Raw genomic sequence first — 27,966 nt, forward strand, 5'->3', positions numbered from 1 at the left:
AGACGCTTAACCAACTGAGCCACCAAGGCGCCCCCCACGTATTAAAGTCTGGCCACAGTGGCAACTTCATATTGTTTTTCGTTTGGTCACAAAGGGTGGCTGACCCTGGGTCCCTCCCCAGTAGGATTCTAAACTCAGGCAAGTTTTTAAAGGGCAACTGTGGGTCCCCGTTAGGACTATTCGACACCCACAGAACGCATGGTGGTTGGGGGACTTTAGGTGCACAGCTGGCTCTGAGGAGACCTCTTGGCTTTGGACGTTTCTGGTAATGGTCACTGAGTGCTCTGCTGTACCACGGTCCCTGCTGTCGCCACGGGCCCTGCATGTGCCTGCCAGGCAGGCGGAGACTGCATGTCTGAGCTCCTGTCCCTACTCTGCCCTGCGCTAGCTCTGTGACCCAGGCCAGACTCCCCACTTCTCCTGGAATCTGATTGTTCCTCTGGAGAGTAGGTGCAATCAAAGAACAAGCCTTCCAGGGATTCTGTACAAAGAATTAGATGAGAGAACACGGAAAGCTCTCGGCACAGGACGTACAATGAGCACTCGCTGTTAGCACTGTTATTAATTTAATTTTGTAAGAATTAAGAGAGTGGAAAGCTTGCAGGCAAACAGCTATAATCGAACTCGTTCGTGCATCTCCTCCCCGAGGTAAACATGCCAGGGCAGGGGGGTGGGGCGGTTGCCCAGAAACATTTTAGAAGCGGACGGACCATGTTTCTGAGTTGTAGGAGAGGGGAGGTTCAGAAAGGGAGAAGGAGAAGCCCCTCTCCCTGTTCACAGGTCTTTCTGAGGCTTCGCCACGGCTGAGGCAAGCCCACTTGGAAAAGGTCTGCAGGCTTCACAGGAAAATGATTGCCCGAAAAGCCCTGCGGGGAGCTGAACCCGAGGGAACAGGCAGGGCCTGGCTGAAAGACAGGGTGTGCTCAACTGGCTGAGAGGAGGGGTCCCCAGCTCCGCCATGAGCCCTGCCCCTTCCCTCCCTCCAGCAGGTCCCGTAGGACTGGGCTCAGAGGGTCAATGGGGGCCCGCCCTTTGTGGGGTGTCGGGTCGGGTCAGGGCCCCTCTGCTCCCCCAGCCCTCCCTCTGTTGATGCTTTAAGGGAGGCGCTCAGTGCCCACTTGCGAAGCCAGCGCTGTGCCAGGAAACGGAGGGAAACGGGGGTGCAGAGCCAGTGGGGCTGCGGGCAAGGCTGGCCTGGCCCTTCTAGGCCGGAGTCTCGGCACGGTTGTCTTCTTCCTCCCCTTGATCCTCTCCTTCCATCTCCTCATCTGCCTCCATACCCTGATGCAGAAACCGTGCAGAATCACTGTGGGGGCGGGGGCGGGGCTCCCCTGCACCCTGGGAAGTTAATCCCCTGAGGCCAAAACAGCCCACTGGTGGAGGCCTGGGCTGCCGGGTGCTCAGGAGACCGCTACCAGCTCCGCGGCCTCAAGGGCCTAGTGGGTGCTCCAAGCTGGTGGGTGCAGAGGGCGGGCAAGGTCTAGGGCATCTGACGGACTCGGATACGAGTCCTACGTCTGTCACTGCGCTTTCTGGGTGACCTCGAGGAGTCTCTTTGGTCCCCTCACCTGTAAAATGGACATGATTCCTCACAGGTCTGTGACCCGGAATAGAAACAACAGGGGTAAGGACCCCGCACTGCTTTCTCAGCCCTGACCCCAGAATTTCTGGCCAACCTCAGAAAACTTAAGAGAAAGGCAGGCCGAAGTGGGGTTGTTCTGTGGCCCGCACTCCCTGTGGAGGCCCAGCTTCTCCGAGAGGGGGTGTTCGAGCAGCGGGATGAGCCCCATTCAGGACCCCCAGCACCAAGCCCGCTGTCTGCTGGGTACATTGCACCGTGGAGGGTGGCCACCGTCAGCACTGCCTGCTGGAGGGCGGGATGGGCGGGAAGCTGGGACTCCAGTCCCACCTCTGCAGTAAGCGGAGGGAGGGCTGTGCCCCGCCTTGCCGCGCAGACAGTGTGAGGATAAGGCCTCTCATAGCCAAATGCTTCCAGATGCGAAAGGAGCGGCAGACATCAGAGCCGGGCTCAGCCCCAGCGCAGGGAGACAGAGCGGGAAGAGCTCGTGACATGGGACTGGCTTGTGCTCTCCAAGCATTTACCTGTCTTCTGCCACCTGCCCGCTCCGTCGACACCCAGGAGCCCACCACCCATCTCTCGTAAGCGGGGCCGTCCACCTGGAGACTTAAGACTTCTCAGGAGGAAGAGAGTCATTCTCCCCATTTCCCGGATGGACAAGTTAAGGTCCACTTGCTGAGGCCACTTTCCTGAGGTCACCCAGGAGGTCAGCGAGTAGGAGGAACCCAGGCCTGGGGCTCCCCCCAAAACCCCTCCCACCCAGTGCCCCCGCTTGGGGCCCTACAGGCTTTGGCTTCTTCTTGATGGCTTCCACCTCCTTCTGCTTCAGCTCCGTGAAGATGATGTCGAAGAACTCCTCCTCGGCCTTGGTGACCAGTTCCTCCAGGTTGAGGGTCGTCTCCTCCTCTCTCTGGTCATCGTCCTTGCCCTCCGCCTTGCCCTTCTCCTTCAGCCGCATCTCCCGGTGCCTGGCTTCCAGAATCTTCTCCCGCCGGGTCTCCCGCTCAAATATCTGGTGCACATAGGGACAGGGAGGCCTGTGGGAGGAGGGCAGCAGCCAGCGGCCAGCGGCCAGAGTTCTCTTTGCTCAGTGCAGCCCCAAAGGGGTCTGTTCTCAGCACTAAGGGCAAGAAAGGAGGACTGGACATTGAGGTCAGGAGGCAGGAGCAGAGCTGCCAAGTCGCCCAGTTCCGAGGGGTTTCCAGAACAAAGATGGCAGCGTGAAGAACGCCCTTACAGCTGTGCACTGTGGGGCCCTCGGCCCCAGGCCTCAGCACCAAGCCTCCAGTTCCCCAGTGTGCCCAAGGTGCTGGGGAGATGCTGCCGGGGTCCCTCAGGGCAGGTGGGGTATGTAGTGACAGATCTCAGCCTCCCAACCCCCTTCCCCAGGATCCCTGCCTTCCCTGTGTCTTCTCTAAGGGCATCTCTGACCCTTCGACAGGGTCTATTGCAAAGAGATGTCATCTGTGAAGCCAGACAAATTGACCTATCAAACCACTTTGACAGCGACAAAGCCCGGAGGGGTAAGGTCACTCACCCCGGGCTGCTGTGCAGGCAGGTCACGGCGAGTTCAGACATCCTGACCCCACTTACCTGCTCATGTGGGGGACACCACGCCGCCTCCCCAAAGGTCCATGCATTTCCCGGGAGGTGGGGGGGGGCTGACGTTTGACTCTGGCTAGCCTGCTCTGCCGTGGGCTGGGTCTGCACAGGGCACTTACGGAAGAAGCTATGTTCTTCTCGTTCCTCTGCAGTGTGCACAGCCCACTGGAGACCTCCAGCAGCGTGGTGGTTCCTAACTGAGAACCGCAGGCAATGAAACACCCGTTGTCCTGCACCCGGAGGCAGAATAGGGCCTCGTCACACACCTGTTGGAAGGTCCCGGCAGACCCGGTTGGGGAGGAGAGACTCGTTGACGATCTGGCCCCCGGGGATGGGGGCGCTTCGTCAAGCTCTGTGTTCAAACACCTTCGGTGACTCCCCTGACTCGCAAAATGAAGGTCACGCTCTGAGATGGGTTGTCAGAACCCTTTGCGCCCTTTGCTCACTGTCCACCCCCCCACCCCATCCCCCACCCTCCACCCCCTCCGTCCAGCCCCACGGCCATCCTGCCGTGTTCCAAACCCTGTGCCCTTCCATGGCCTAAGCCAACAGGGCTCGGCTCCAGCTATGCAAATATGACATCAGCTTAGGTTGGAAGGGTCCGCTGCCAGGAGCCCATGCCCGGGCTGCCTGAGGCGTACGTCTGACGGGAGGAGACACAGGCCTTCTGCTTCTCTCTTCTTTCTAAATTTCCCAGGTGATTCTACTGAGCCACCAGACCCCAAAGGCCTCGATGCATGAGGAGTGGGATATACATGACCTTCAGGCTGAGGGCAGGGTCACAATGCTTGAACACAAAGTCCCAGATGTCCAGGGTCCCATCCATTTTGGTGGTGAAGAAGACCGCCGGCCTCACTGGGCTCCAGGCACCGTCGGTGAGGTAAGCCATGTGGTACCTGGGGGGACCCGGGGGTGTCACTGGTCAAGGACTACTGTGGTTGGGGGGCACAGAGAGGCTGTTGAGCAATGGCTCTGCTCATCCAGGCTCCCTGGACTCCAGGGACTCATTGCTGGGCAGGAAGTTCTTTCTTCTGTCTGACTTCTAGCCATGCCAACCCGCTCACCAGCAGTTCACAGTCTGCCTGGGGGGCCTGGGGTGCTCAGCTGGTTAAGCATCTGACTCTTGATTCAGCTCAGGTCATGATCTCAGGGTCCTGGGGTCAAGCCCCATGTTGGACTCTGTGTTTAGTGGGGAGTCTGCTTGTCTCCCTCTCCCTCTGCCCCTCCCATGCTTGCATGCTCTTTCTCTTTCAATCAATCTTAAAAAGAAAAAAAGGCTCCGGTCCTGCCAAGGGGCTGGCCACTGGTATTTCCCCACAGCTCTAGGGAACATGTGCATGGCATTGGATCTAGGCCCAGTCTTCCAGCCGTGGGACTCACGGAAAGGAATCAGAGGAAGAGTGTGCACAGAGAAGTTCCTAATATTGACATAGGAAGAGTGCTATACTTCCTACATGGTAGGATTTAGACTTTCGAAGATTTCTGCTATGAGGAAGAAATACAAAATATCAACTCAAAATGAGCTAAAGACTTAAATACAACACCTGAAACCATAAAATTCCTGCAAGGAAACATGGGGAAATCTCCTTGATATTGGCTTTGGCAGCCATTTCTTGGAAATAAATCCAGAAGCACAAGCAACAAGAGCAAAAATAGACAAGTGGGGTACATCAATGTAAAAAGCTTCTATACAACAAAGTTGAAAAATGAAAAAATAACTTAGGAATGGGAGAAAACATTTGCAAATCACATATGTGATAAAGGGTTAATATCCAAAATATATAAGGAACTCATACCAAAAAATTTCATAGGGAGTAACTCGATTAAAAAATGGGCAATGGGCTTGAACAGGTACTTCTCCAAAGAAGACATCCAGATGACCAATAGGTTCATGAAAAGGTGCTCACCATCACTCATCATTAGGGAAGCACAAATCAAAAGCACAAAGAGATTAAAAAAAAAAAGAAAAACCAAACCACAGACACAAGGAGATAGCTCCCCATGCCTGTTTGAATGGCCGTCATCAAAAAGACAAGAAACAGTGTTGGCGAGGACGCAGAGAAAAGTGTATCTTCCTGCACGGTTGGTGGGAATGCAAAGTGGTGCAGCCACTGTGGAAAATGGCACAGAGGGGCCTCAAAAAATTAAAAATAGCATTAGCCAACAATCCAGCACCCCTACTTCTGGGTATTTACCCAAAGAAATTAAAATCAGAATCTCAAAGAGATACCCACACCCTCATGTTCATTGCATCATTATTCACAACAGCCAAGAGATGGAAACAACCTAAGTGTCCATCAGACGGTGGATGAATAAAGGAAATGTGGTCTATAGATTCAATGGGATGTTATTCAGCCCTAAAAAAGGAGATCCTGCCATTTGCAGCAACGTGGAAGGACCCAGAGAACGTTATCCTAAGAGAGATGAGCCAGGCCCAGAAAGACAAATACTTCATGATCTCACTTCTATGTGGAATCATGAAAGTCAAACTCACAGCAGCGAGAGAGTAGAGCTCTGGTTGCCAGGGGCTGGGGGTGTGGGGGAGGAGGAAAACAGGAAGGTGATGGTCAAAGGGTACAAACTTTCATTTACGTGGGATACATAAGTCCTGGAGATCTAGTGTGATCTAGTAGTGCCTCTAGCTAACCACACTGTAGCAACTAGTAACGTTTGCTAAGAGGGTAGAACCCATGTTAAGTGTTCTTATCATCCACTCCCCTAAGAATAAATATAATAAAGGGGGCAGGAGAGAGGTGATGGGTATGATTATGGCTCTGATGGTGGTCATGGTTGCACCTGTGTAACTTATCCCGATTCATGGAGCCTGTGTGCATTCAGTACAACCTTTTCCATGTCGATGACACCTCCATAAAATGGTTGAATATATATGTATATATATATTCAACAATTATATATGTTTTATGTACATATTTATTATATGTATATAAAAAATATATATGATGAAAAAGTCAGAACCTGGGTAGGTGGTGTGGAGCTCTAACTCCCCGTGGGACCTGGAACAAGTGTTACCCTCTGCACCCTCTGGAGAATAAAGAGATTGGCCCAGACCTCCGCTCCAAAAACAGAGGCAGCCAGAGTCATAAAGCCCCCGAGGAAATCCTTATCATGCCCATTCCTCGGTCAAATGCAAGATCCCATAAAACAGCCTTGGAGTCCAGAGTAAATAATAATAATAATAACTCCTCCTCCCAGGAGATCCTAATGCCCCCAGATTTAGGAATCCCTGGAAGAGAAGATGCCCATCCGGGTCCACAGTGGCAACAACACTGCTGGACCTGTGACCACGTGAGCTGGAAGGGAACCCCAGATCCACACACGTGAAGGCTGAGAGAGCACATGTTCCCCAACCTCAGGCCTCTGCTCTGGTCTCTTGGCTCTACCCGCACTGTAACATCCCCATGGATGTGGCTCTCCCCGGCTCCCCCAGGGGCAGCAGGACCACGCTGGGGCGCTCAGTCTCCGGCATCCCCTTGGCCTCTCCTCTGGGCAGACTGGGCGAGTCCACAAGCGTCTCTGATGCAACGCCAGAGCTCATAGCTCTGTCCCTCTCGGTTCCTACATGCCCACCCTCCCAGGAGAGGAAACCCACGAAGCTGTCCTGCTGAGGGGTCTGGATTCTTAATCCAAGCTTCCTCCATTCAAATCCCACCTCTGCTCCTCACCAGCTGAGGGGCCAGGAGCAGTGGCTCTACTTCCTCATGGCTTTGTTCCCCGACACAGACCACGAGGGACAAGAAGAACTGTGCTACCCACTTGTGGGGTTGACTTGAGGTCCTGCAAATGAACCCAAGGCTGTTATTCTTACCAGCCCAGGCTGCTGGAACCACATTCCTCCATAAAGTGGCCGGATTAGGCCGCTCCCAACACAAGCTCTGGTGTGTGTGGAGGGGCATTCTCTCCATGTTGTGGGTGGGCATACGGAGGCTCGGGGCACTCCTGGGCTGGCCCCTTCTGTCCCCTCCCACCCTCCCTCTTACTTGGTCCACATGATGGATGACTCCCGGCTGTCCTCTGACCAGATGCGGGCGGTCCAGTCACCGACGGTTAGGAAGTTCTTCGGGTAGAATGGATTTCTCTGGAGGGCATAGATGGGGCCATGGTGGCCTGAGAAGGTGCACACAATCTTCTCGGCTGATGTCTTGGCCTTGCGGTTGCAGGAGATGACAATGCCCTGCTCGGTGCCCACCATGAACTTGGTTGGCTGTGGGGGAGGGGGTTGACACAGGAGCAGAAGGCGCCATGAAACGAAGCTTGGGGCTTCGTTGTCATGGCGAGCAGCCTCCTGGGATCTGGGCGGAGGGGGCTGAAGGTGCTGGGAGGGCCTTTGCTTTAAGCCTCTGCTCAGGCTGTTCCGCAGCCCTTGCTAAGGAGCTGTCCCCCCGCCTTCCCAGCTTTATCAGACCCCCACCACTGCGATCTCGCGCCAGGGCGCCCCATCTTAATGAAGCCCTCTCGACTCTTCTGGTCCTGGGGAGACTCATCAGGAGTCACGTGATGAGCACCTCTTCACGGAGCACCATTGTGTCCATGAGGCATTTTGCTACACAGAGTCTAGAAAGCCCCCTCACCCAGGCTCCAGCGGCTCCCTGCAGAACTGGGTAGAACTGTTCCTGGCACCTTTATTCATAGAGGCGAAGAGGTCAAAGCCACTCAAGTGTCCCAACCCCAGTGACACTGGATGGACGCACGGGGTGGGCTCTGTACACAGTGGAAGATCGTTTGGCTTTAAAAAGGAAGGAAGTTCATGGCTTTACACAGGAAAAACAGGGGGCGCCTGGGTGGCTCAGTAGGTTAAGTGTCCAACTCTTGATTTTGGCTCAGGTCATGATCTCAGGGTCATGAGGTTGATCGATTTCTGCATGGGGCTCCACGCTCAGTGGAAAATCTGCTTGAGATTCTCTCTCTCCCTATCCCTTGGCTCCTTCCTCCACTCGTGTGCATGCGTACTTTCTCTCTTCTCTCAGATGAATAAATAAATAAATATCTTAATAATACATTATATGTTAATAAAAAATTTAAAAATACAATAAAAATATCTTAAAATAAAAAAGAAAAGAAAAGAAACAACTGGACTTCAGGTTGGAGGTCAAAGGAAAGTGAAGAGACACAGCTTGAAAGGCCCAGAAGCGTGAGTAATGAAGGAAACCAAGACTCCTGCAAGCCAGTCACGGGGAGAAGTGCCCGGATCCGGATGGGCGGCCATGCCACCAGTCTCAGACTTCTTGGTGGGGTTGGCCAGGCGAGCCTGGGCCTGGAGTCAGAGCCCCTGGGTTTGAGCCCGGGTGGCTCCATGTTCTAGAGTGGGTGACTTGCCCACTAAGACTCATCTGTTTATCTGGAAAGCAGGGATAATAACGTTACCACACAAGACAGTTATTAGTGTCTGGCACACGGCCTGCGCTCAGCTGCAAGCCTGGGAAGGCTGGGGACTGGTGGTGGCACGGACACCATATCCAGCACTTACTCTAGACACCCCTGGTTTCAGGACAGAAGGCTTTTCTGCGTCCTCTCTGCCATGACTACCATGCCCAGCGGTGGGGGTCTGTTAACTTGTCTTCCACCTCATCTCACCAGCTGGTTCCCCAGCCTTTGGTGAGCACTCCCAGGGCAGGGGTGAGGCCAGAGCACCTCCACGCCCCAAGGGCCTAGGAATGATGTCACATGATCTGAGAGCAAACAAGGGATAATCCCCAGTGGGAGCCAGGCCTGGGCTTCAGGAAGACATAAACTAGGAACCAGCCCAAGGCAAAGAGTCATCTGGGAAAGTTGTTTCCTTGCTTTGGAGGTGGGGGGGGTGTCTTCGTTTGCTGCTTCCAGAAGCTTCTGTCCTCTGACACATTCACATTACTGCTCCGCTTCGGTATTTCTTTACCATCCCTTCCCGTCACTAGTACTGGAATCATGCCTGTGCTCTGGTTTTCCGAAGATCCTCCTCTGACCTCACTTGCTTCCCCAATATCTCTTCCTTCCCTTCAGAAAGTGAAGCGACCCACACGAGGCAGGGCCAGAGCGTGGCCTCTCCTTGTTGGTCCTGGGCAGGGCTCTTCCCACAGAGTGAGGCCTTTCTGGAATCCTGTCCTCTGCAAAAGCTTGCCTTCTGCTCAGCGGGGGCCACTAGCTAGTGACTGTGTGTGAATGAGAGGGCTCGGCTTCTTTCCGCAAGAAACTCTGCTGCCCCCTGCTGGAGAGTTCTTGGAAAGACCACGTAGGTCCAGGATGACCGTGGGAGGGAGGGATGGCCCTCCGTGGAGCAGCCACGAGCACACGGTAGTCCTGGCCTGCCCCGCCCTCTGCTCTGGCTGCCCCAGCGATGGAAAGCGGGAGAAGGAAGAGCTGGGACACTCACCAAAGTGGACTCGAACTCCAAGGAGATGGCCCCCAAGGCGTTCTCCAACCGCTCCTTTCTGGTAATGTCCAGGATCACCACCTCTGTGGGTTCGCTCATCTTTCGGATATCCCACCACATGACCTGATCGGAGGGCAGGGCAACTGTGAGACCAGAGGCGCCTCGATTCTCCTGGCTTTTGCCTTCCCTTCTCCCCACCCCACCCCCGCCACCTTCCCGGGGTTCATCACTGGGACCAAAGGGGTGGGTGTTAGAGGTGCCTAGTGACCTGCGGGACAAACATGCTTTGGAGAACCACCACTCTGGCCCACAGTCTTAAAATTGGCTGACAATCAGGGTTATGGGCAAGCTTCGTAAAATCTAGAAACTGGGGCCTCACTCCAGACCTTACTGCATCAAAATCGCCAAATGTGGGCCCTGGGATCTGAACTCTTAAAGCCTCCCCACAATATGGCAATACGTAGCAGTGTTGTAACTGCCCACATGCTTTGATCCAGAAATCCCACCGTACACTATAGGTGTACCTTCACACGTGTGCCAAGACCTATATACAAGTATACTCTTTGTTACGTTATTCTTAGAATGACAACATATTGAAATCCATTTAAATAAATTATGGCATAGCCAATGCAGTTCTTTTTTATTTTTATTTTTATTTTTTTAATGTAGGCTCCATGCCCAGTGTGGAGCCCCATGCAGGGCTCAAACTCATGACCCTGAGATCAAGACCTGAGATGAGATCAAGAGTCAGACGCTTAACCAACTGAGCCACCCAGGCACCCCCCTAATGGAGTTCTTAATGGGCACACGGCAGTGTTTTATGAAGTATAAAACCATCTTCAAGATAGACTAAATGAAAAATATCAAGTGCAGATATTTACCTACGTGTAAGGTGTGCAGGAAGAAGAAGACAGATGTATTTGCTCCTGTATACAGAGACTATCCCTGAAGGCAGCCATAGGAAGCTGAGGCAGGTGGGTGCCTATGGGAAGGGGGGCTGGGAGGCTTGTGGGAAGATGTGGGAGGAAGGTGTTTCCCTCTCTGCCCTTTTGTACCTTTTGGATTTTGTCCCATGTGCATGCATTACTTACTCTTTAATTTTAAAATAAAATGCAAAAGGAAACGTTCCTCCTGGGATTTTGAAGGGGAACCAGGGAAGTGTCATTGCTCCCCACAACCCTGCCCCCAACAGTGGCCGGCCAGTACCTGCCCATCTGTGGATGCCGAGAAGAACTCAGTTCCTGTCTTTGATTGCAGCCAGATGGAGCCATACACAGGATCTCGATGGCTGAACTCAATGGTGGACAGCTCCGCCACCAAGCTGCCCTTACGGGTGTCCCAACAGGCTGGGGGTGAGGGGGGCAGAATGAGGGGAAGGTGAACGGAAGCCCAAACTCCCTTTCTGGATACGGGGAGAGGCGATGGAGGAATGCTGCTTCTCTTGGTTTGGCAGGAATGTGGTTTTTCAGAATCAAGGCTTGGTCCCAAGCTGCCTGAGTTTCCTACCGACCCTTGAAGTTCACACACAATCTCTATGGGAAGACTCCCAGAGTGCAAGCTTCACTCATTTCTGTCGAGCCCCTACTATGTGTTGAGTACCACACTAGACCCTCAGGAAGCCTCTGGGATAAGATGGTCCCCGTCCCTGAGAGGCAGGAAGGGGGATGGTGCAAGCACAGCTCATGCTGGGATCAGTCTGGTGAGGGACAAGTGGGGGTGGTCAGGGCAAGCTTCCTGGAAAGAGTGAGAAGGAGTACGGACTGAGGATGAGCCTAGGATGACCCGGTATATACAGCCAGAGAGAAGAGTGTCTCCACCCCCGGAGAAAGGCTCCTGAAAGTAAGAACATTGAGGCAAATCTCTCCTGCTGCATACATGCCTTCCCTTTTATCTTCCACACCTTGGCTGCCCCTGCTGGGAGATGGGAATGCAACTCACAGACCCTTTACTCACACCCATTACTGGGGCTTCACCTCTGCTGCTTTACTTTTGAAACTTATCTAGTTTCCGTCTTGACAGATTGCGTTCTCATTTTACCATGAGTGTGCAGCAAGGACCCACTCTATGACCCAGAGCTATTTCTAGGAAATCAACAGAAACGCAATCCATGTTTTGATTTATGGAATTGAACTCCAAGGCGTTTGCCCCTGGAGCGGCCTGGCCCAGATATGGGCTTTTTAAGATAAGCTTGCTCAGTCAGGGCAGAGCAGTGTTCAAGGGTAGGTCCCCCTGCAGCACCTCCCACAGGCAGCAGAGCCCCCAAACCCCAGGCTGTTCTGAACTGGTGGGATGAGCCCTGAAAGGGGTTATGAATAATGAGCAAGGCAAGGCTCCTGAATAAATCATGCACAGTGGCTCTGTTTGTTTTCTAGAGCCCTGGCATCAGGTAATTTGGCCGGAGACTTGTGGGATCCCATGACTGATCCCAGGGAGGAGGCAGCAGGCCTGAGGGGCGGTAGTCAGAGGCCTCAGAAGAGTGTCTAAGAAGTTTCCCTGCCATCTAGCTCCCACTCTGGGAGGAAGAAGGGGAAGGAAGAGAACATGTGAAGGTAGGAGGGTAGGGAGGACTTTTTAGGGCCAAGGTCAAGTCAGGCCTGGGATGCAGCCACAGAGGCTGAGTATCTGCTGTCTGGGGGCCAGAGGTGGAGGCAGGCAGGCAGGCAGGGCCCATGTGGGCAGTGTCCTTCCAAGCTCCCCAGGGATCCAAAAACCAGTTTTATGGGTGTTCCATCAGCAAAATCAGCAGCCTAAGGACCTCTGAAAATCTCTTCCTCCATCAAAGCAATGAGAAAACTGGTAAAAATTATCGGTCAACTTTTTCAGACCAAATTAGCCCAAAGTTTGCAGCCATCCAGAGAGTGTTCAGGAGAAAGCTGAATGTTAGTAAGGACAGTGAGTTTTGGGGCAATTTAACTTGCCCAAGTTAAGACCCCACATTCTCCAAGTCCCACAGGGCAGCCTCAAAAAAATAAAAAGAACATTCCACCTTCCTGGTAAAAATCTGCAGCTGGGCAGCCACAAGAGGGGTAATGCAGCCAGAGCTCATTCAGAGTCTCCCGTCCAAAGAACCGCGACTGTCTGACCTGCCTGGTGGTTCTCCTGCAAGTTGTCTGTATTCGGCTTGACTTGGAGCTTGATGAGTGAAAAAATATCTTATTATGGAGATAGCTATTGAAAACGGTGATAATTACAGGCAACTGAGTAACTTTGCAGCTTCCTGAAGGTGGGCCAACAGCAAACTAATCACAAAGCTTAAAAGGTAAGCATGGAGAACAAGATGTCCAGAGGGGCTTTGAAAAGCTCCAGCATATTCCTGGAGATCTGGAAGGCCACCTGCCTGGGCAGGGCTGCATGCATGCCCAGAGCTGAGCACATGCTCAGGGAAGAACAAGGGAGGTCCTAAGCCTCTGCCTCTGGCTGACCCCGAGGCTCTGCGCAGAGGCTCAGGCAGGGCTGGCAGCTGCATGGCTGAGTGTGGCAGGTATGCTCAAACAGGCACACGGGGGCTCTCAGCAAAGACTGTTTGGCTGCAGGTGCTTGAGGATAGAGTACAGACTTCACAAAATTGGTCCAGAATATTCACTGAAGCAGTGAACCACTACAACAAACAGTAAGGAAAACAAACCCCTGGGCAGGTATAGGATCTGATTTCCAAAGTTGTCACTTTATATCATGTAAAGAGAGTAATTTCCAGCAAAAAAGTTACAAGATATACAAAGAAATGAGAAAATATGGCCTATACACAGGGAAAAAGGCAATAAATAGAGACTGAGCCCAAGGAAGACCACTGTTGGACTTATTGGACAAAGACTTTACATCTTTGATTTTAAGGATGTTCAAAGAGCTACAGGAAACAGTATCTAAAGAAGTAAAGGAAAGTATGGGAATGATATCTCACTAAAGAAAAAGTATCAATAAGGAGATAGAGATGATGATGATGATGATGGTGGTGGTGGTGGTGGTGGTTGTGGTGATAGGGAGAGAGCATGAGCAGGAGAGGGGTAGGGGAACAGGGAGAGAGAGAATCTCAAGCAGAATTCACGCTCAGCAGGAGCCTGATAGGGGGCCCAATCCCATAACCCTGAGATCATGACCTGAATTGAAATCAAGAGTCAGAGGTTTAACTGACTGAGCCACCCAGGCACGCCAACAGATAGGAATTCTTTCTAAAAGGAAGAACAAAATAGAAATTCTGGAGTTGAAAAATACGTTCACTGAAATGACAATTCAGTGGAGGGGCTCAGCAACATATGTGAGCCGGCAGAAGACACCCACTGAGCTGGAGGGAGGTCATTTGAGATGACCCATCTGAGAAACAGAAAGAAAGGGGAACGGAACTACCAAAGCTGATTCGAGAAGACCTAGAAAGTGTGGAGCAATCCAGAACAAATGAAGAGGATGCATTAGAGGGGTGCGTGGGTGGCTCAGTCAGCTGAGCCTCTGACTCTTGATTTCGCCTCAGGTCATGATCTCAGGGATGTGCGATGAAGCCCCGCATCAGGTTCCACGCTCAGTGCAGAGTCTGCTTGGGATTCTCTCTCTCCCTTTCCCTCTGCCCCTGCCCCAGCTTGTACTCTCTAATCCATCCATCAATGAATTAATTAAGAAAGAGATTGCATTAGCAATTTAAAAAAATTTTTTAAAGATTTTATTTATTTATTTGACAGAGATCACAAGTAGGCAGAGAGGCAGGCAGAGAGAGAGAGGAGGAAGCAGGCTCCCCGCTGAGCAGAGAGCCCAATGTGGGGCTCAATCCCAGGACCCTGGGATCATGACCTGAGCCGAAGGCAAAGGCTTTAACTCACTGAGCCACCCAGGCGCCCCTGCATTAGCAATTTTTAACTTCCCGTAAGGAAGGACCAGATGCCCTCATTGGTGAATTCTACTGAACATTTAAAGAATTCGTACCAAATGCTCCTGATCATCAAAGGAAGAGGGAACGTGTCACCACTCATTGTGCATGGTGGGAATCACTCACACCCATCCCTGTACAGGTGTCTCTGCCTGCCTTTCCTGAGATGGAGCTCCTCACAGGTCTCATTATCCCTCTGCCCCCTAGCTACTCTATTCCAGCTGGGGCAGGTGGGCGGTGAATGCTCCTTGACTTTATACTTGACTTATAATTTTCTTAAAACTTTTTATTCTGAACTGGTTTCAGACCTCCTTGAACTATTATGACTGGAGACCCAGCTGAGCTATCAGCAAACCCCAACCCGCCCGGATGTCTGGAGCCCATCTGCTGTGGGAAGTCCCCACCTCCCTTTGTGCCCCACAGGAGGCCCAGCAGGCATGTGGGCCCTGGTGGACAGCGGCGGGGGCTGGGCCCGTCCTTACCGAGTTGCCCGTTGTAGCAGCCTCCCAGAAGCACGTGGGAATCTTTGGGGTTGTACTCCAAGGTGACAAGAGGAGAAGATGGCTTTAGGACAATTTCAGGCCTGTTGGGGTTTTCTATAAAACAAACACACAAGAAATGGTCCCATTTGGGGACCATGGTCTAGAAAGTGAAGGACAGGGTCAAAGAGTTTAACCCTTCTCGAAGTGAGAGGTGGCAAGGGGCAGCCTGGAACCCCCCCCCCCCCCCGTCTTCCTCCAGGCTGCAACCTCTAGGCCCTGGTGACCAGATCTGGAACTCTTGACCCTAAGGGCTCTTCTGGTGGTTTTCTCTCGTAATCAGTAGTGTGTGTGTTGTGTGTGTCTATGTGTCTATGTGTCTGTGTGTGTGTCCATTTTGTGGGTTTGGTAGGAAACCAGGTTTGACCACAAAGTTTTTACATAAGACCAATTCTCCCTGATTTCTCCAAACCAGTTTCTTTGTCTGTATAAGGGGATTAATGGTGGAGTTCAGCCCCCAGGGTGGCTGTAAGCATTTGTTGGGTTGTTCAAGAGCATTGTGTGCTTGGTTCTGAGCTTGACGCCTACACTTACTCATAGTGGCTAACATTTATTTTCACACTGGTGACAGTGAAGGGACGTCTGACTGTGTGTAGCCCCTCAACACCGGCTCCTGGCCAAGCTCAGCTCTTAGAGAGAGACAACAGGTCTGTGCTTCCAAGTGGACACACTGCTCCTCCTGGCCATGGGTGAAGGACAGATGCCAGGAAAGTTGGCACAGAGGGGAGTCTGTCTGAATTGGGATTTGCTGGAGTCTGGTCTTGAATGCCCTGATCAAGAATCTGGAAGTGAAGGGAGTTTCCTGCTTCTGATACAGCTCTGGTTTGGCTGCGTCTGAACCCAGACAGGGAAGGGATGAGCGGCTTCCTGGGGTCCTTGGTCCCTTCCTACGAGGGACCAGCCCTGTTGAAAGTCCCTGGTCTGTAGTTTCTATCTTCCACTCCTGTACTCTTCTGACCTCTCCCCTACCACCACCCCCTGGCAGCTTTCCTGGCCACCTGGACTCCTCCACTTCTCACCCAGGTCCCAGATGTATGAGTCGTGGCTCATGCCCTCAGGTGCCCGCTGAAAATTCAAACAAGAATATGCCACCGCCAACTTCCTGTTGCCATCGGGGTGCCAGGAGAGGTGTGTGGCTGACCGCTTGATCTCTTGGGGGTCCCTTTACAGGAAAAGAAGAGGGCAGAAGACTAGAATGGAGGTTGAAGCCTTCCCACACCTCTTTACCTCTTACTTACTCAATTATTTCTTTATGAAAAAAAAATTTTTTTTTTTTTTTTTTTTGGAAAGAGAGAGTGTGAGAGCAGGGGACAGGAGAGGGGGAGAGAGAGAATCCCAAGCAGGGTCCACGCCCAGTGCCAAGCCCAACACGGGGCTTGATCTCACAACCCCAAGATCATGACCTGAGCTAAAACAAGAGTCAGATGCTCAACCAACTGAGCCACCCAGACGCCCCACAGAGAAATTTATTTTAAGAACAAAGTTTAGAGGACTCTCTTAATCAAAAACCCACCCTCGCCAGCCGTAAACAGAAGGCAATGATAAATACTATGGAAATAAAAAATAAATAAATAAACAAATAAATAAAAAATAATAATAAATACCCATGGAAATAAAAAATACTAAATTCTAGTCTGATATTTTCATTTGCTGAAAGTTTTGAGCCTGATCAAGGATCTGGAAGTGAAGGGAGTTTCCTGCTTCTGATATGGCTCTGGTTTCCCATTGCTACTGAAATAAAAAGGGAAGCAGAATCCTCCAATTCTTGGTATTTGCCCAAAAGAGTTGCAAAGTTTTGTCCACACAAAACATTGCATGTGAATGTTTTCAGCAGCTTTGCTCATAATCGCCCTGACTTGGGACCAACCAAGTTGAAGCTTGAAGGATGTCCGACCAAGACATCCTTCAGCAGGTGAATGGATAAATAAGCCGGGGTCTATCCAGACAAGGGAATATTAATCAGCATGAAAAAGAAATGAGCTATCGAGCCATGGAAAGACAGGGTGGAAACGCAATGCACATCACTAAGCGAAGGAAACTTGTCTGTGAAAGGCCACAAAACTGTATGATTCCAGCTATGTGACATTCTGGAACACACGGAGACAGTAAAGAGGTCAAGCGTTGGCCAAAGGTTTGGGGGTAGGGAGGGATGGATAGGTGGAACACAGGACTTTGAGGGAGGTAAAACCATTCTGTATGATACATTTGTCAAGACCTATGGAGGGTATAGCACAAGGAGTGAACCCTAAGGCAAATGGTGGATTTGGGGTTGCTACAGGCTAACTCTCGTGCACCCCAGATTCATAGGTTGAAACCTCCTCTCCATGGGGCCACCATCACCTCCAAGGGTAGTGGTACCTCCTACTACCTGTGGGAGGTAATTCGGTCCTGAGCCATTCAGAATGGGATTAGCCCCTGATAAAGGGGCTCCGGAGAGCTGCCTCACCCCTTCTGCCGTGTGAGTTCTCAGTGAGAACATGGCTGCCTGTGAACCAGGAAGTGGGTCTTCACCTGGCACAGAGCCTGTCTACCCTGATCTGGGATTTCCGGCCTCAGAACTGTGAGAAAGAAGCTTCTATTGTTTGTAAGCCTCCCAGGTTATGGTGCTGTATCAGAATGGTGGTTCATGATGGTGACAAAGGCCCCACTCTGGGCCGGGGTGTTGATGGCAGGGAGGCTGTGGGGGTGCTGGGAGGAGGGGGCATGTGGGAACTCTCTGTGCTTTCTAACCAGTTTTGCTGTGGACCTGAAACTGCTCTGAAAAATAAACTCTTAATTTTTTTAAAAAAAAAAGGGCAGGAAGTAGAATGAGTAAGAAGTAGAAAAGGTCCCAACTGAGACTTTGTCCTTGAAGAAATCAGAAGGAACAAAGGAAAGTGAAAAGCCAAGTGACTTTCTCACCCACTGATTCCACCACTTCACTCCTCCCTAGGAGCACTGTTAGAGTGAGAGGAGTGCAGGCTGGCATCCAGAAGACCAGAGTCCCATCCTTGGTTGGGTCGCCCACCCACCATGCGTCCTGAGCACCATCCCCACCTGGGGTCAGTCCCCTCATCTGTCAAACGTAGAGGTTGGGATGGGATGATGTCTAACCCATCATCCTCCTAAGGTGTCCCTATGGAAGGTCAGACCCCAGGAGGCTGGGACAGACCCCATCCTGCCCTGGACCCTCCCCTTGCAGCCCTTGGTCTTGCTTCGCACATCACGACCAGACCTGGATCACAAAAGTGTCCTTCCTAGTTGAGCTGGGACAGGATTAAGTAATTCCCAGGACCCTCAGAGGGTCACGGTAGCACAATGAATCCCTCAGAGTTGGCATTTGAGGCTAGCCACTTCCAAAATCTCAGGGGTGTGTGTGTGTGTGTGTATTTTGTCGTTTTTTTTTTTTTTTTTTAACAAAAAATAGTGCTACCCTACATATTGTTCTGTACCTTGTTTGCTCTGGTTTGGCTTCACAAAGTAAATCTTGTCATGGAAGGATCTGCCTCCTTCATTCTGATGGCTGCATGGTATTCCACTGTGTAGGTCTACCAGAATTGCTAGAAGCAGTCTGCTACCGATGGATTTAGCTTGGTTCCGGTCTTTGGCTATAGCCCACGCCCCACTTCAGTGAATGTCCACACACACAGTGAATCCACACACATGTATCTATAGGACAAAGTCCTGTTGTCAAACTGCTGTCCTTGGGGGTCATTACCAGGTGCACTCCCATGAGTGCGGGAGGAGGGTCCTATTTGCCCACGGTGCTGCTGGGTCACAGATGTCCTGTACTTTGTGCTCATTCTGCCCTGCATGAGTCAACTAGACTTGCACCCAGCTTTGCAAATTCCCTTAGTCTTTCCCTCGAGTCTGTCTTCCTTTTCCATCAACCAGACCTTACCCCCAAGGTAAGGACCCGTTGGCTGCTGGGTGTTCTATGGCTCTGCTTCTTACCAAGACCAGAGCACAGATGGCATTGTACCCACGGCATGGAGTGATCGGCAAGGAGGGACCTTTGGAAGCACCCACCCGTAGAGGTGACAGAGATCAGCCAGACATCTGCCTAGCTCGAGAGGTACCTGAAAACATTGATGGTTTTAGCTGAAGGGGCCTCCTCTGTCACCTCCACTTCGTCCTCGTCATCAAAATACTCCTGGTAGATGTCAATGGCATTATTCTGCTTGACGCAATGCTCCATGATCTGAGGAGGACACGTCGGAAGTTCTTAGCGGGAAAGGGAGGTCCCTGGGTGCAGCCTGACCAGGACTGGGATGGAGTCTGGGAGGGACAAGACCTACCCAGTAGTCTTTCCTATTCTTCCTGCCCATCCATACCTTCTCCATGAGGCCACCATCACCTCCAAGGGGGTGAAAATTGGTTTTGGGGGGTAAAATAATATTACTTTCTATGTAGAACGCACAAATATACATAGAGTACATAAACAATGTACGTATGGTATTAAAACTTCAGGGGGAGGCAATTAGGAAAAAAATGTCTAAAAAGGCTCATTGGGGACAACAATGAAAAAAAAAAAGGTGAAGAAACACTGCTGCAGACAAACAGAATTGGTAATCGCTTCATAGACAACACCCATGTTCTGGTTCTGCAACCCAGAAGGCCCTCACCATTTTCCCAGATGCCCAGCAAGGAAAAGCCTAGCTCAAGGGTATCCTCTTTCAGGAAGCCTTCCCTGATCCTTTCAGCAGGAAGTCAAATCTCCTGCCTTACAGAGCAAAATAGCAAGTTATCCCTCATCTTACAGCGTGTCCTCTACCTTATAGGGTGCTATCTCTGTATTTGTCATTGACTTCTAGGAGATTATAAACTCTTTGGGGCAGGATGTATGGAAATTTTTGCGATTTTTTTTTTTTTTTTTTTTTTGCAATTCATTCTTGCAATTTCTGCTGGGCCTGGCAGAGGGTAGATGCTCAATCCACATGTGCTGAGTGAATGAATGATCCCTATTGGCAGGTGGCTCCTGAAGGGGGTTCTTTGGGGTCCTCTTTGCTCAAGGGGAGCTCTTGTCACCCTCCCCCTACAGCCTGTCCAGCCCTCACACCCTCCCGCCTTCCCCCTTTGGTTTGCTGTTGTGGATGGGTTGGCCTGCTCCCAGATAGAAGGTTCTTGAAGGTAGTCAGTGCTCTCGCCCCGAGTACCCACAGGAGCCGAGCACAGAGCCTGGCACACCCAGGGCTTCACATGCGGGCGGGGAGCCGGAGTGGTGGCTAGAGCTGCAGGAAGCCTCACCGAACCCAGCTGCATGATGGCGTTGATGTAGTTCTCATCCTTCTCCACCTTCTTCCGGAACCGGATCGTCTGCTCCAGCTCCAGGGGGTTCACATCCTTGGGCCAGCCCCCCTCAACGTGGTTAATCCCCCGGGTCTCCATCTCAAACCGCTCCGTGTTGGCCTGAACAGAGGGGCGCGGGCGAGAGCGTGCTTGCCCCAGGTGTTAACACGAGGCCATGACCGCCAACCAGCATCCCAGGCCCCCTGTCCCCTGGAGGCGATCCCCTGGTCAAAGCCGCAATACGGTCAGGTTCCAGCAAGGAACTTTCTGGTCCTCAGACGGTCACAGGTGGCTACGGAAGTGCTGCCCTACGGAGCTAGCAGCTTTGTGACGGCGCTGGCCGTGGGAAATCCAGTTCTGACTTGATCTAAACCCTAATGGATCAGAGGAGCCCACCATTTGTTCTGTGTGATCCCGGAGGAAAAGAAGTGAGTGAGCCTGCTGCGCCTTACCTTGTACAATGTCATGGGCACTTAAAGATGGAAATGATGGAGAGGGAGGGATTGCTCTGCATGTTCTCTGTGTCGGGGAGGACGGTAGGGACAGTCATAGTTTACCCCTTAAACTTGCCACTTTGCCTCCTTTCTATTCCCACCCCCATTTAAAATTGTGGTTAAAAACATATAAAATTTATCACTTTAGCCATTTAAAAATGTACAGTTCTGTGGCATTAAGGAACTTTCCGATGTTGTGCCACCATCACTGCCATCTAGTTCCAGAACTTTCTCATCACCTCAAATGGAGACCCCCAAACCCAGGAAGCAGTCACTCCCCTTCTTTTTTCTCTAGGCCAGGGCTCACAAAAGCAACTAGTCTTCATGGGGTGGAGACCCTAAGGCTATCTTGTTTATTTGGCTACTCCGAGGACAATGTCCCCCGATCCCCATGATAGCAGTGAGCCCCGGGAGAGCAAGGAACTCAGTGCGTTTGGGCCGGGAGGAACTGGAGCTGCCCATGAATTGTGTTTGGCCAAATCAAGTGTTATTTTCACTGGGTTGATCTGGGACATGACCAAGTGGCTTCTCTCCTTCAAACTTGTTTTCTCTCAGCAGTGCCTGACACAATTGAGGTGGCTCACCCTCCCCTTTAGAAAGGCAGGGAGCTCGAACTCCACCATGACCCTCCACTCTCCTATCATGGGGGCCCTTCTGACTAGAACTTTCCATAGCACCCTTTCCTGTTCACAAGTGGAGCAGGTGCCTGGAGATCTGAATCCCCACTCCCTCAGTTTACCTCTCCCAGGTGTGCCACATGCCCAAGACAACTCTAGCAAGGGTCCAAGGGGTGAGGCCAGAGCCCACAGGAGAGACAGCAACCTGAGTCACATTCACCTGGCCTGGGGAACGACTGGTGCGGGGTCTTTTCCTGCCCCAGACACCATGGTGGGTCATGGGGTCCTTCACGGGGTCATGCTGTCCCACCCTGGCCGGCCACACCTCCACCGGCCCGGGGCCCTGGGGCTGGGTCCCACCTCGTGCTCTGACATGCTGGTGGAGCACTGGACGCCCACGTCCACCGGGTTCCGCTCCACAAACTGTTCGGCCAGCTCGGGGTTGGGCGGGATGTCGATGTTCAGCTCGGCCTGGCGGTCGGAGAAGTTGCATTGCTTCCCGAACTCGCTTCGCTTCTTGACGTACACGTACACGATCTCCATGGTCCCGGAGACTGTGGGGCGGGGGTGGGGGGCAGAGGGCGGTGTGTGGTAAGGGGCCCCACCTGGCTGCTTCCCCTCACCAAGGGTAGTTCCAGATTCCCAGTCTGATTGAGAGGAGGGTTCCTAGGGGATTTGTTGAGAAGCCACATCTGCATTTATAAAAACCATCTATCGAGTAATGACTATGTACGTTATATCTGGTTCCGTTCTTGCATTTGCACTGAGGTGGACAATAACATCCCCATGTGACTTGGCGGAATCTCATACTTAGAGACACTCTGAGTGTTCTGCCCGGGACCATATGGCTCATAAGGGGTCTAGCCGTCTGCCTGACTCCACAGCCCTGACTTACCCAACAGTATTGTTTACTGAGCTAATATGGTTACTGTGGGGGCAAGAAGAAATATTGAGGCGATCATGTTGGACTAAATTCCTTGCCACGTGCTGGACATGTCTATACGGCCCATGGATCTGAGAGCCCCAGGCCTCTCTGGAAACGCCCACCCAACCACCTGATTATCCACAACTGCCTTCCTAGAGTTCTAAGCTGGGCTGGATCCTGACTTTAAGTTCTGGTCCTGCTACTCTCCCCAGCTGCTTGACTGTGGCTGGGCCACTCAGTCACTCCCACACCTGACGCTCTCAGGCTGCTCGGCCACAGGAACGCAAGGATCAGACACACAGAAAAGTTTCCTCACAAAGGCTAACTGGGAGTCGTAGAAATGCAGTGAGCAGTTCCCACAGATAGCTCTTCTCTTCATTGACCCCTGTTATACCAGGACACTCTGTGGGGTCTGCGAGCTTGGTGACTTCCATGGCTGGCCAGCTGATGAGGTCTGTCTACAAGACTGTACTATGGAGGTGAGCAGAGTTGCTCTTTGCTGGACACTCCTAACTCTCAGAAAATGGGTCTTTGATGGCAAGTTCCCCAGGGTTCAGACTGTGGGTATGAGGCTCATGGGCCTGCCTAGAGCCCTTGGATGAGTGGGTGGGAGCCGTGGGGAGGACGTCTGGACAGGAGCCTTGCCGGGCTTGGATTTACAACTAAAGGTCTTTGGTCACCCAGAGTTTAGGTTCTTGCCTGTAAGCAGATGTTGCTACCTTTGAACCGGAAGGGGACCTGGTGGGAACATACTTGGAGGACATAGGTCCTGCTTTAAGTAAAACCCACAGACAAATGTCCAAGCTTAGGAAACAGATGAAAAATGCAATAGAGATGATAGAGTCCCTCATTTTATCAAGCAATGTACTGGAGATTTTGCCCAAGAATGCCCTCCGGGGCACCCAACTTGAGTCTATTTAAAAAAAAAAAAAAAGGAATCTGGGGTGCCTGAGTGGCTCAGTCGTTTGGGCGTCTGCCTTTGGCTCAGGTCATGATCTCAGGGTCCTGGGATCAAGCCCCACATCAGGCTCCCTGCTCAGCAGAGAGCCTGCTTCTCCCTCTCCTGCTCCCCTTGCTTGTGCTGTTTCTCTTTCTGTCAAATAAATAAATAAATAAATCTCAAAAAAAATCTTTAAGAAAAAAAAAGGAAATCTAATTACATAGACTTTTCTAGGAATTCATAGGTTTTGTGAATGCCAGACTTAATGCCTTGTATTTGTTCTTATAGTTTCCATTCTCTCACTAACTCATTCAGCAAACATTTACTTAAAACTGAATAATCAAGAAGGCGTGGTACTGGTATGAAGATGGACATGACGTCCTTGGACATCCATGGATACTCCATCAATGGAATGGCATTGAGAGTTCAGAAATAAACCTTTATATTTATGACCAACTGATTTTTGAAAGAGGTACTAAGGCGGATCAATGGAGAAATGATGTTCTCTTCAACAAAGGGTGCTGGGCCCACTGGGCATTCATGTGGGACAGAATGACCATGGCCCCCTACCTCACACCACACACACAAATTAATGCAAAATGGATCACAGACGTTAATGTAAGAGCTAAGACTATAAAACTAAGGGGGATGAACACAGAAAGGAAATCTTCGTGACCCTGATAGGGCAGATTCCTTAGATACGGCACCAGAAGCATGGCCCATAAGAGCAAAAACACTAGTAAGTTGGACTTCATTTGAATTAAACACTCTGCACCTCAAAAGATAACATTAGAGCACCTGCGTGGCTCTGTTGGTTAAGCGTCTGACTCTTGTTTTGGCTCAGATCATGATATCTGGGTGATGAGATTAAGTCCTGTGTTGGGCTGCACACTGGGCGTGGAGACCCCGTAAAATTCTGTCTCTGCCCCTCCCATTCCCAGCTCACACTTATGGGCAATCTTTCTCTTAAAAACAAAACAAAACAAAACAAAAGGGTGCCTGGGTGGCTCAGTCATTAAGCATTTAGCGACTGCCTTCCACTCAGGTCATGATCCCCCAATCCTGGGATGAAGACCCGTATCCGGCTCCCTGCTCAGTGGGGAGCCTGCTCCTCCCTCTCCCATTCCCCCTGCTTGTGTTCCCTCTCTCGCTGTCTCTCTGTCAAATAAATAAATAAAATCTTAAAAGAAAAAAGTTAACTATCTTAAAAAAAAAAAAACCAAGAAAACAAATGAACAAAAAAAAAAACCTTATAACATTAAGAAAATGAAAAGACAAGCCACAGACTTGGAGAAAATATCTGCAAATCGTGTCTGATAAAGGACTTGCATCCAGAATATACAGACACCTGCGGGTCCCCGATGCTGTGAAAAGCAGTTTGCAGGATCCCTCACTGCGTGCCCCCCACAGCCCCCCACAGACAGTTCTCATTCTGCGTATGAAGAAACCAATGCCCAGAGACCTCAAACACCTTGTTCAAGGTCACAGTTCTTAAGCTGAGGCAGAGCCAGTGCCCAGGGCCATCTGGCTCTAAAGCGGTGATTCTTAACCTTGGCTCTAGGTTTAGAAACTCCTGGAAGGCTTTATAAAATCACAAGGCCTGGGTTAAACTGCGGAGGAATGAAATCAGGGTCTCTACACAGGATTTTCCAAACTCCCCAGTTAATCCCACTGCGCAGCCCAAGGTGAGAACCACCGACTTACAGTGAGGGTTCTTAATCTCTCAGCCGGCCTGTCTCAAACCTGGGATGTTCCTTTGCAAAATGGAGACACCCAGGCCCCCTCTTGCAAATGCTGACCCTGTGTCTGGGACGGGGTCTGGCAATTTGCGTTTTTCACAATCCCCCCAGATCTAATATTACGATCAGACACATGTCTCATCTGCCTCCCCTCCCCTCCCAGTCTGCAGGGAACCAGACCACTGGGTCCTGGCTGCTGGCCCCTGGGATACAGGGCCAAGAGCTGTGGGCCAGCCCAGAAGCACGTGCCTGGGGTGGCCTTGGCCTTGCTGAGGCAGGGGCAAGGGGGTGAGGGTGGGAGAGTTAACTTCCAGGTCCCTTTGCATCCACATACATTGTTCCTTGAAGACAGCGCCGCCCAACCCACTCCCAGCCCAGGAACAGCTGGACCGGAAACAGACTGGCAGAGAACAGAATTTGTCGCTCTTTCTCGCGGTTTGGAAACTCTCCTGTACCAGGAGAGGTAGAAGCGATGGCTTGGACAGCAGAGGGTAGGAGCAGAAGCACGACTTGCAGGAGGTGGCCCTAACGTGTTCATTCAACATGGGCGAGCGCTGAGGGGCCACGGGGCTGCTCCAGTGTCCCCAGAGTCAGGGGCTGCCTGGTACTCCCTCTGCGAAAAGACAGTTGCTGAAAAAGCCAGCTCTTTGGAGACACAAGGAGGCTTAAGAGCGGGAGGAAACTCCAGAGGCACAAAAATAACCTTTTTTGCACAGATCATATTTTAAACAGCTTTGCTTTCCTTCTTGGTGCCTCCCAAGGCCAAGCCAGGATCGAGAACAGAGGCATTGTTTTCTATCTGGAGGCAGACAGAAGGGACATTTAAAGCCTGGCCCGGTGACGGGAAGACAGCTCATTCAGATATCCAGAGCGGGTTCTTTCTCACAAGCTGGCGGGGCCTGAAGATGAATAGCAGGGTCAGCACGGGGGTCTCAGGAGGTCTCTCCCGCTTGGTGGGACAAGGGCCCGTGGCTGGGCGTCCCCAGGCGTTGCTGTCTGTCTGCAAAGCCGGCTTCCAAGGGGGGCGGGGACAGCCCTGCTGCCAGTTTGGGGCCGTTGGGGGAGGGGGCCCCCACCCGTGGGAACCTAGAGACCCAGGGACAGGCAGGACCCTGCGGGGAGTCTCAAACACAAGAACACACAGGGCTGGCGAACATCAAAGCGACAACTGTCTCCCGCGTCCCAGGGTTGTCGGATTGGAACCTTCACCAATGATAAAAACTCCTCTTTGCGATGATAATGAGCAAAGTGATTCCTGGAAAAAACCTCCCTGACTTAAGAGAAAGTGGGCTTTGGCCGCCTGGAGGGCTCAGTTGTTAAGTTTCTGCCTTTGGCTCAGGTCGTGACCCCAGGATCCTGGGATCGAGCCCCGCATCAGGCTTCCTGCTTGGTGGGAAGCCTGAGTCTCCCTCTCCCACTCCCTCTGCTTGTGTTCCCTCTCTGTCTGTCTCTCTGTCTGTCAAATAAATAAAATCTTAAAAAAAGAAATAAAAGAAAGTGGGTTTTCCAAGATTGGGATGGGGCTGAGAGAGGGGTGGCAGTTTGCGAGCTTAGTAGAGAGGCGAGAGGAGGGGGGCTGCTTTCCCTCCGTGCTGGCCTCCACCTAACATAAACACGAGAGCATTTTTCTCTTCCTCCTGGGCCCTAGGGTGGCCTCCAGTTTTTGCACCAGGAACTGACGGCCTCTGTATGGCACCTGGCCTGGCAGAGGAATACAGGTGGGGCGCTTCCTTCCCTCTTTCTTTCTTTCTTTCTTTTTTTGTTAAGATTTTTATTTATTTGACAGACAGAGACCACAAGTAGACAGAGAGGCAGGCAGAGAGAGATAGAGGAAGCAGGCTCCCCACTGAGCAGAGAGCCCAACGTGGGGCTCGATCCCAGGACCCTGAGATCATGACCTGAGCTGAAGGCAGAGGCTTAACCCACTGAGCCACCCAGGCGCCCCTCCTTCCCTCTTTCTTATGTCCTTGTGCACCTTCTAGAATGTGGGGTCCTAAGGGACTCACTTGTCTTCAAATGAGGCAGATCTCTCTAGGAATCCAACCTGCCCCCTACCACGGCATCTCACGAGGACAACACGAGGCACACTGGGGTCAACCTGAGCTGAGCTTCAAGCACATGGAGGATAGGGACAGGCAGAGGTGGGAGGAGGTCCCCAGGACTGAAGCGTGCTGCCTTGAGGTTCACCAGCTCTCCCCACTACAATGCTGTCTCCTTGAGGACAGACTACAGAGTTCCCCCTCATCCCGTCCCTAGCTCTTGGTGCAGGAAGGAGCCCAGCACTCCCTCTGTCCCATGCTGAGTACCAGCCCTGTCCCCCGGGGCTCTCCCCTAGAACTCTCCCCCTCTTCCATTTCTGATCAGAAAAACAAAGCACAGCTATGCATAGATGTGACAGGGGAGAGCACACAGGGTCTGAAAGCCAAGAACACAGTTCTGTGATTCCAGAGATTGTGATAAACTTTGAACGTGTTGCCGGAAGGTGAAAGTAAACCTGTGACCTTGAGCATGGTATCTCAGTGGGCTTAAGAATGTCCCCCTCGGGTTAGGGAGTAAATAAAGCCATGCATTTAGGGGAACTGCGACCTAGTCGGTGATCAATAATTATGGATTCCCTTCCCCCCCCTTTATCAGAAAGGCCACCTCCCGCCACTCCAGCCCAGATTGTACTTTCCAGCCAGCCATCTGTGAACCCTTTAAAGACCTCCTGTCCCTCCAGGAGACTGGTGGATCAGAAGCAGACTAATTGGGAGTTCGGGGTGTAGGAGTCTAGGTGACCAGAACCAGCAGGGTCCTGTGACTCGAGAGAGTGCCGAGGGCAGCCAGGGGGATGGAGTGGGACACCTGGCACCCACCTTCCGGGAGGAGCTATCCCCAAAGGCTGCCCCCACGAGGAGCTTCTTGGGGCTCCCCGTTTCACTCTCCTCCCCTCTCCAGCCCCGCGCCCTTACCGTAGGTCCTCTCCTGTCACCTCCAGGCCACAAGGGAAACACCTGAACCACAGCGCCGGCCCCAGCGCTTCTCAAACGGCTCAGCCCTGCGGA

General features: G+C 51.8%; 1 protein-coding gene across 1 annotated transcript; it reads right to left on the minus strand.

Annotated features, from left to right (window-relative positions):
* Positions 1–27,966, minus strand: DNAI2 (dynein axonemal intermediate chain 2). Its single transcript, XM_047709131.1, has 14 exons — positions 27,874–27,966; positions 21,679–21,872; positions 20,166–20,327; positions 18,998–19,119; positions 15,959–16,101; positions 14,883–14,996; positions 10,755–10,894; positions 9,549–9,671; positions 7,180–7,403; positions 3,942–4,077; positions 3,301–3,447; positions 2,364–2,591; positions 1,595–1,597; positions 1–1,287 (listed from the first exon to the last, which is right to left on the minus strand). The coding sequence occupies exons 2-14, from the start codon at positions 21,859–21,861 to the stop codon at positions 1,204–1,206; spliced, it is 1,809 nt and encodes a 602-aa protein (XP_047565087.1). The 5' UTR covers positions 21,862–21,872; positions 27,874–27,966; the 3' UTR covers positions 1–1,203.

The sequence above is a fragment of the Lutra lutra genome, chromosome 16 (assembly GCF_902655055.1).
Source record: "Lutra lutra chromosome 16, mLutLut1.2, whole genome shotgun sequence".
Taxonomy (NCBI): Eukaryota; Metazoa; Chordata; class Mammalia; order Carnivora; family Mustelidae; genus Lutra; species Lutra lutra.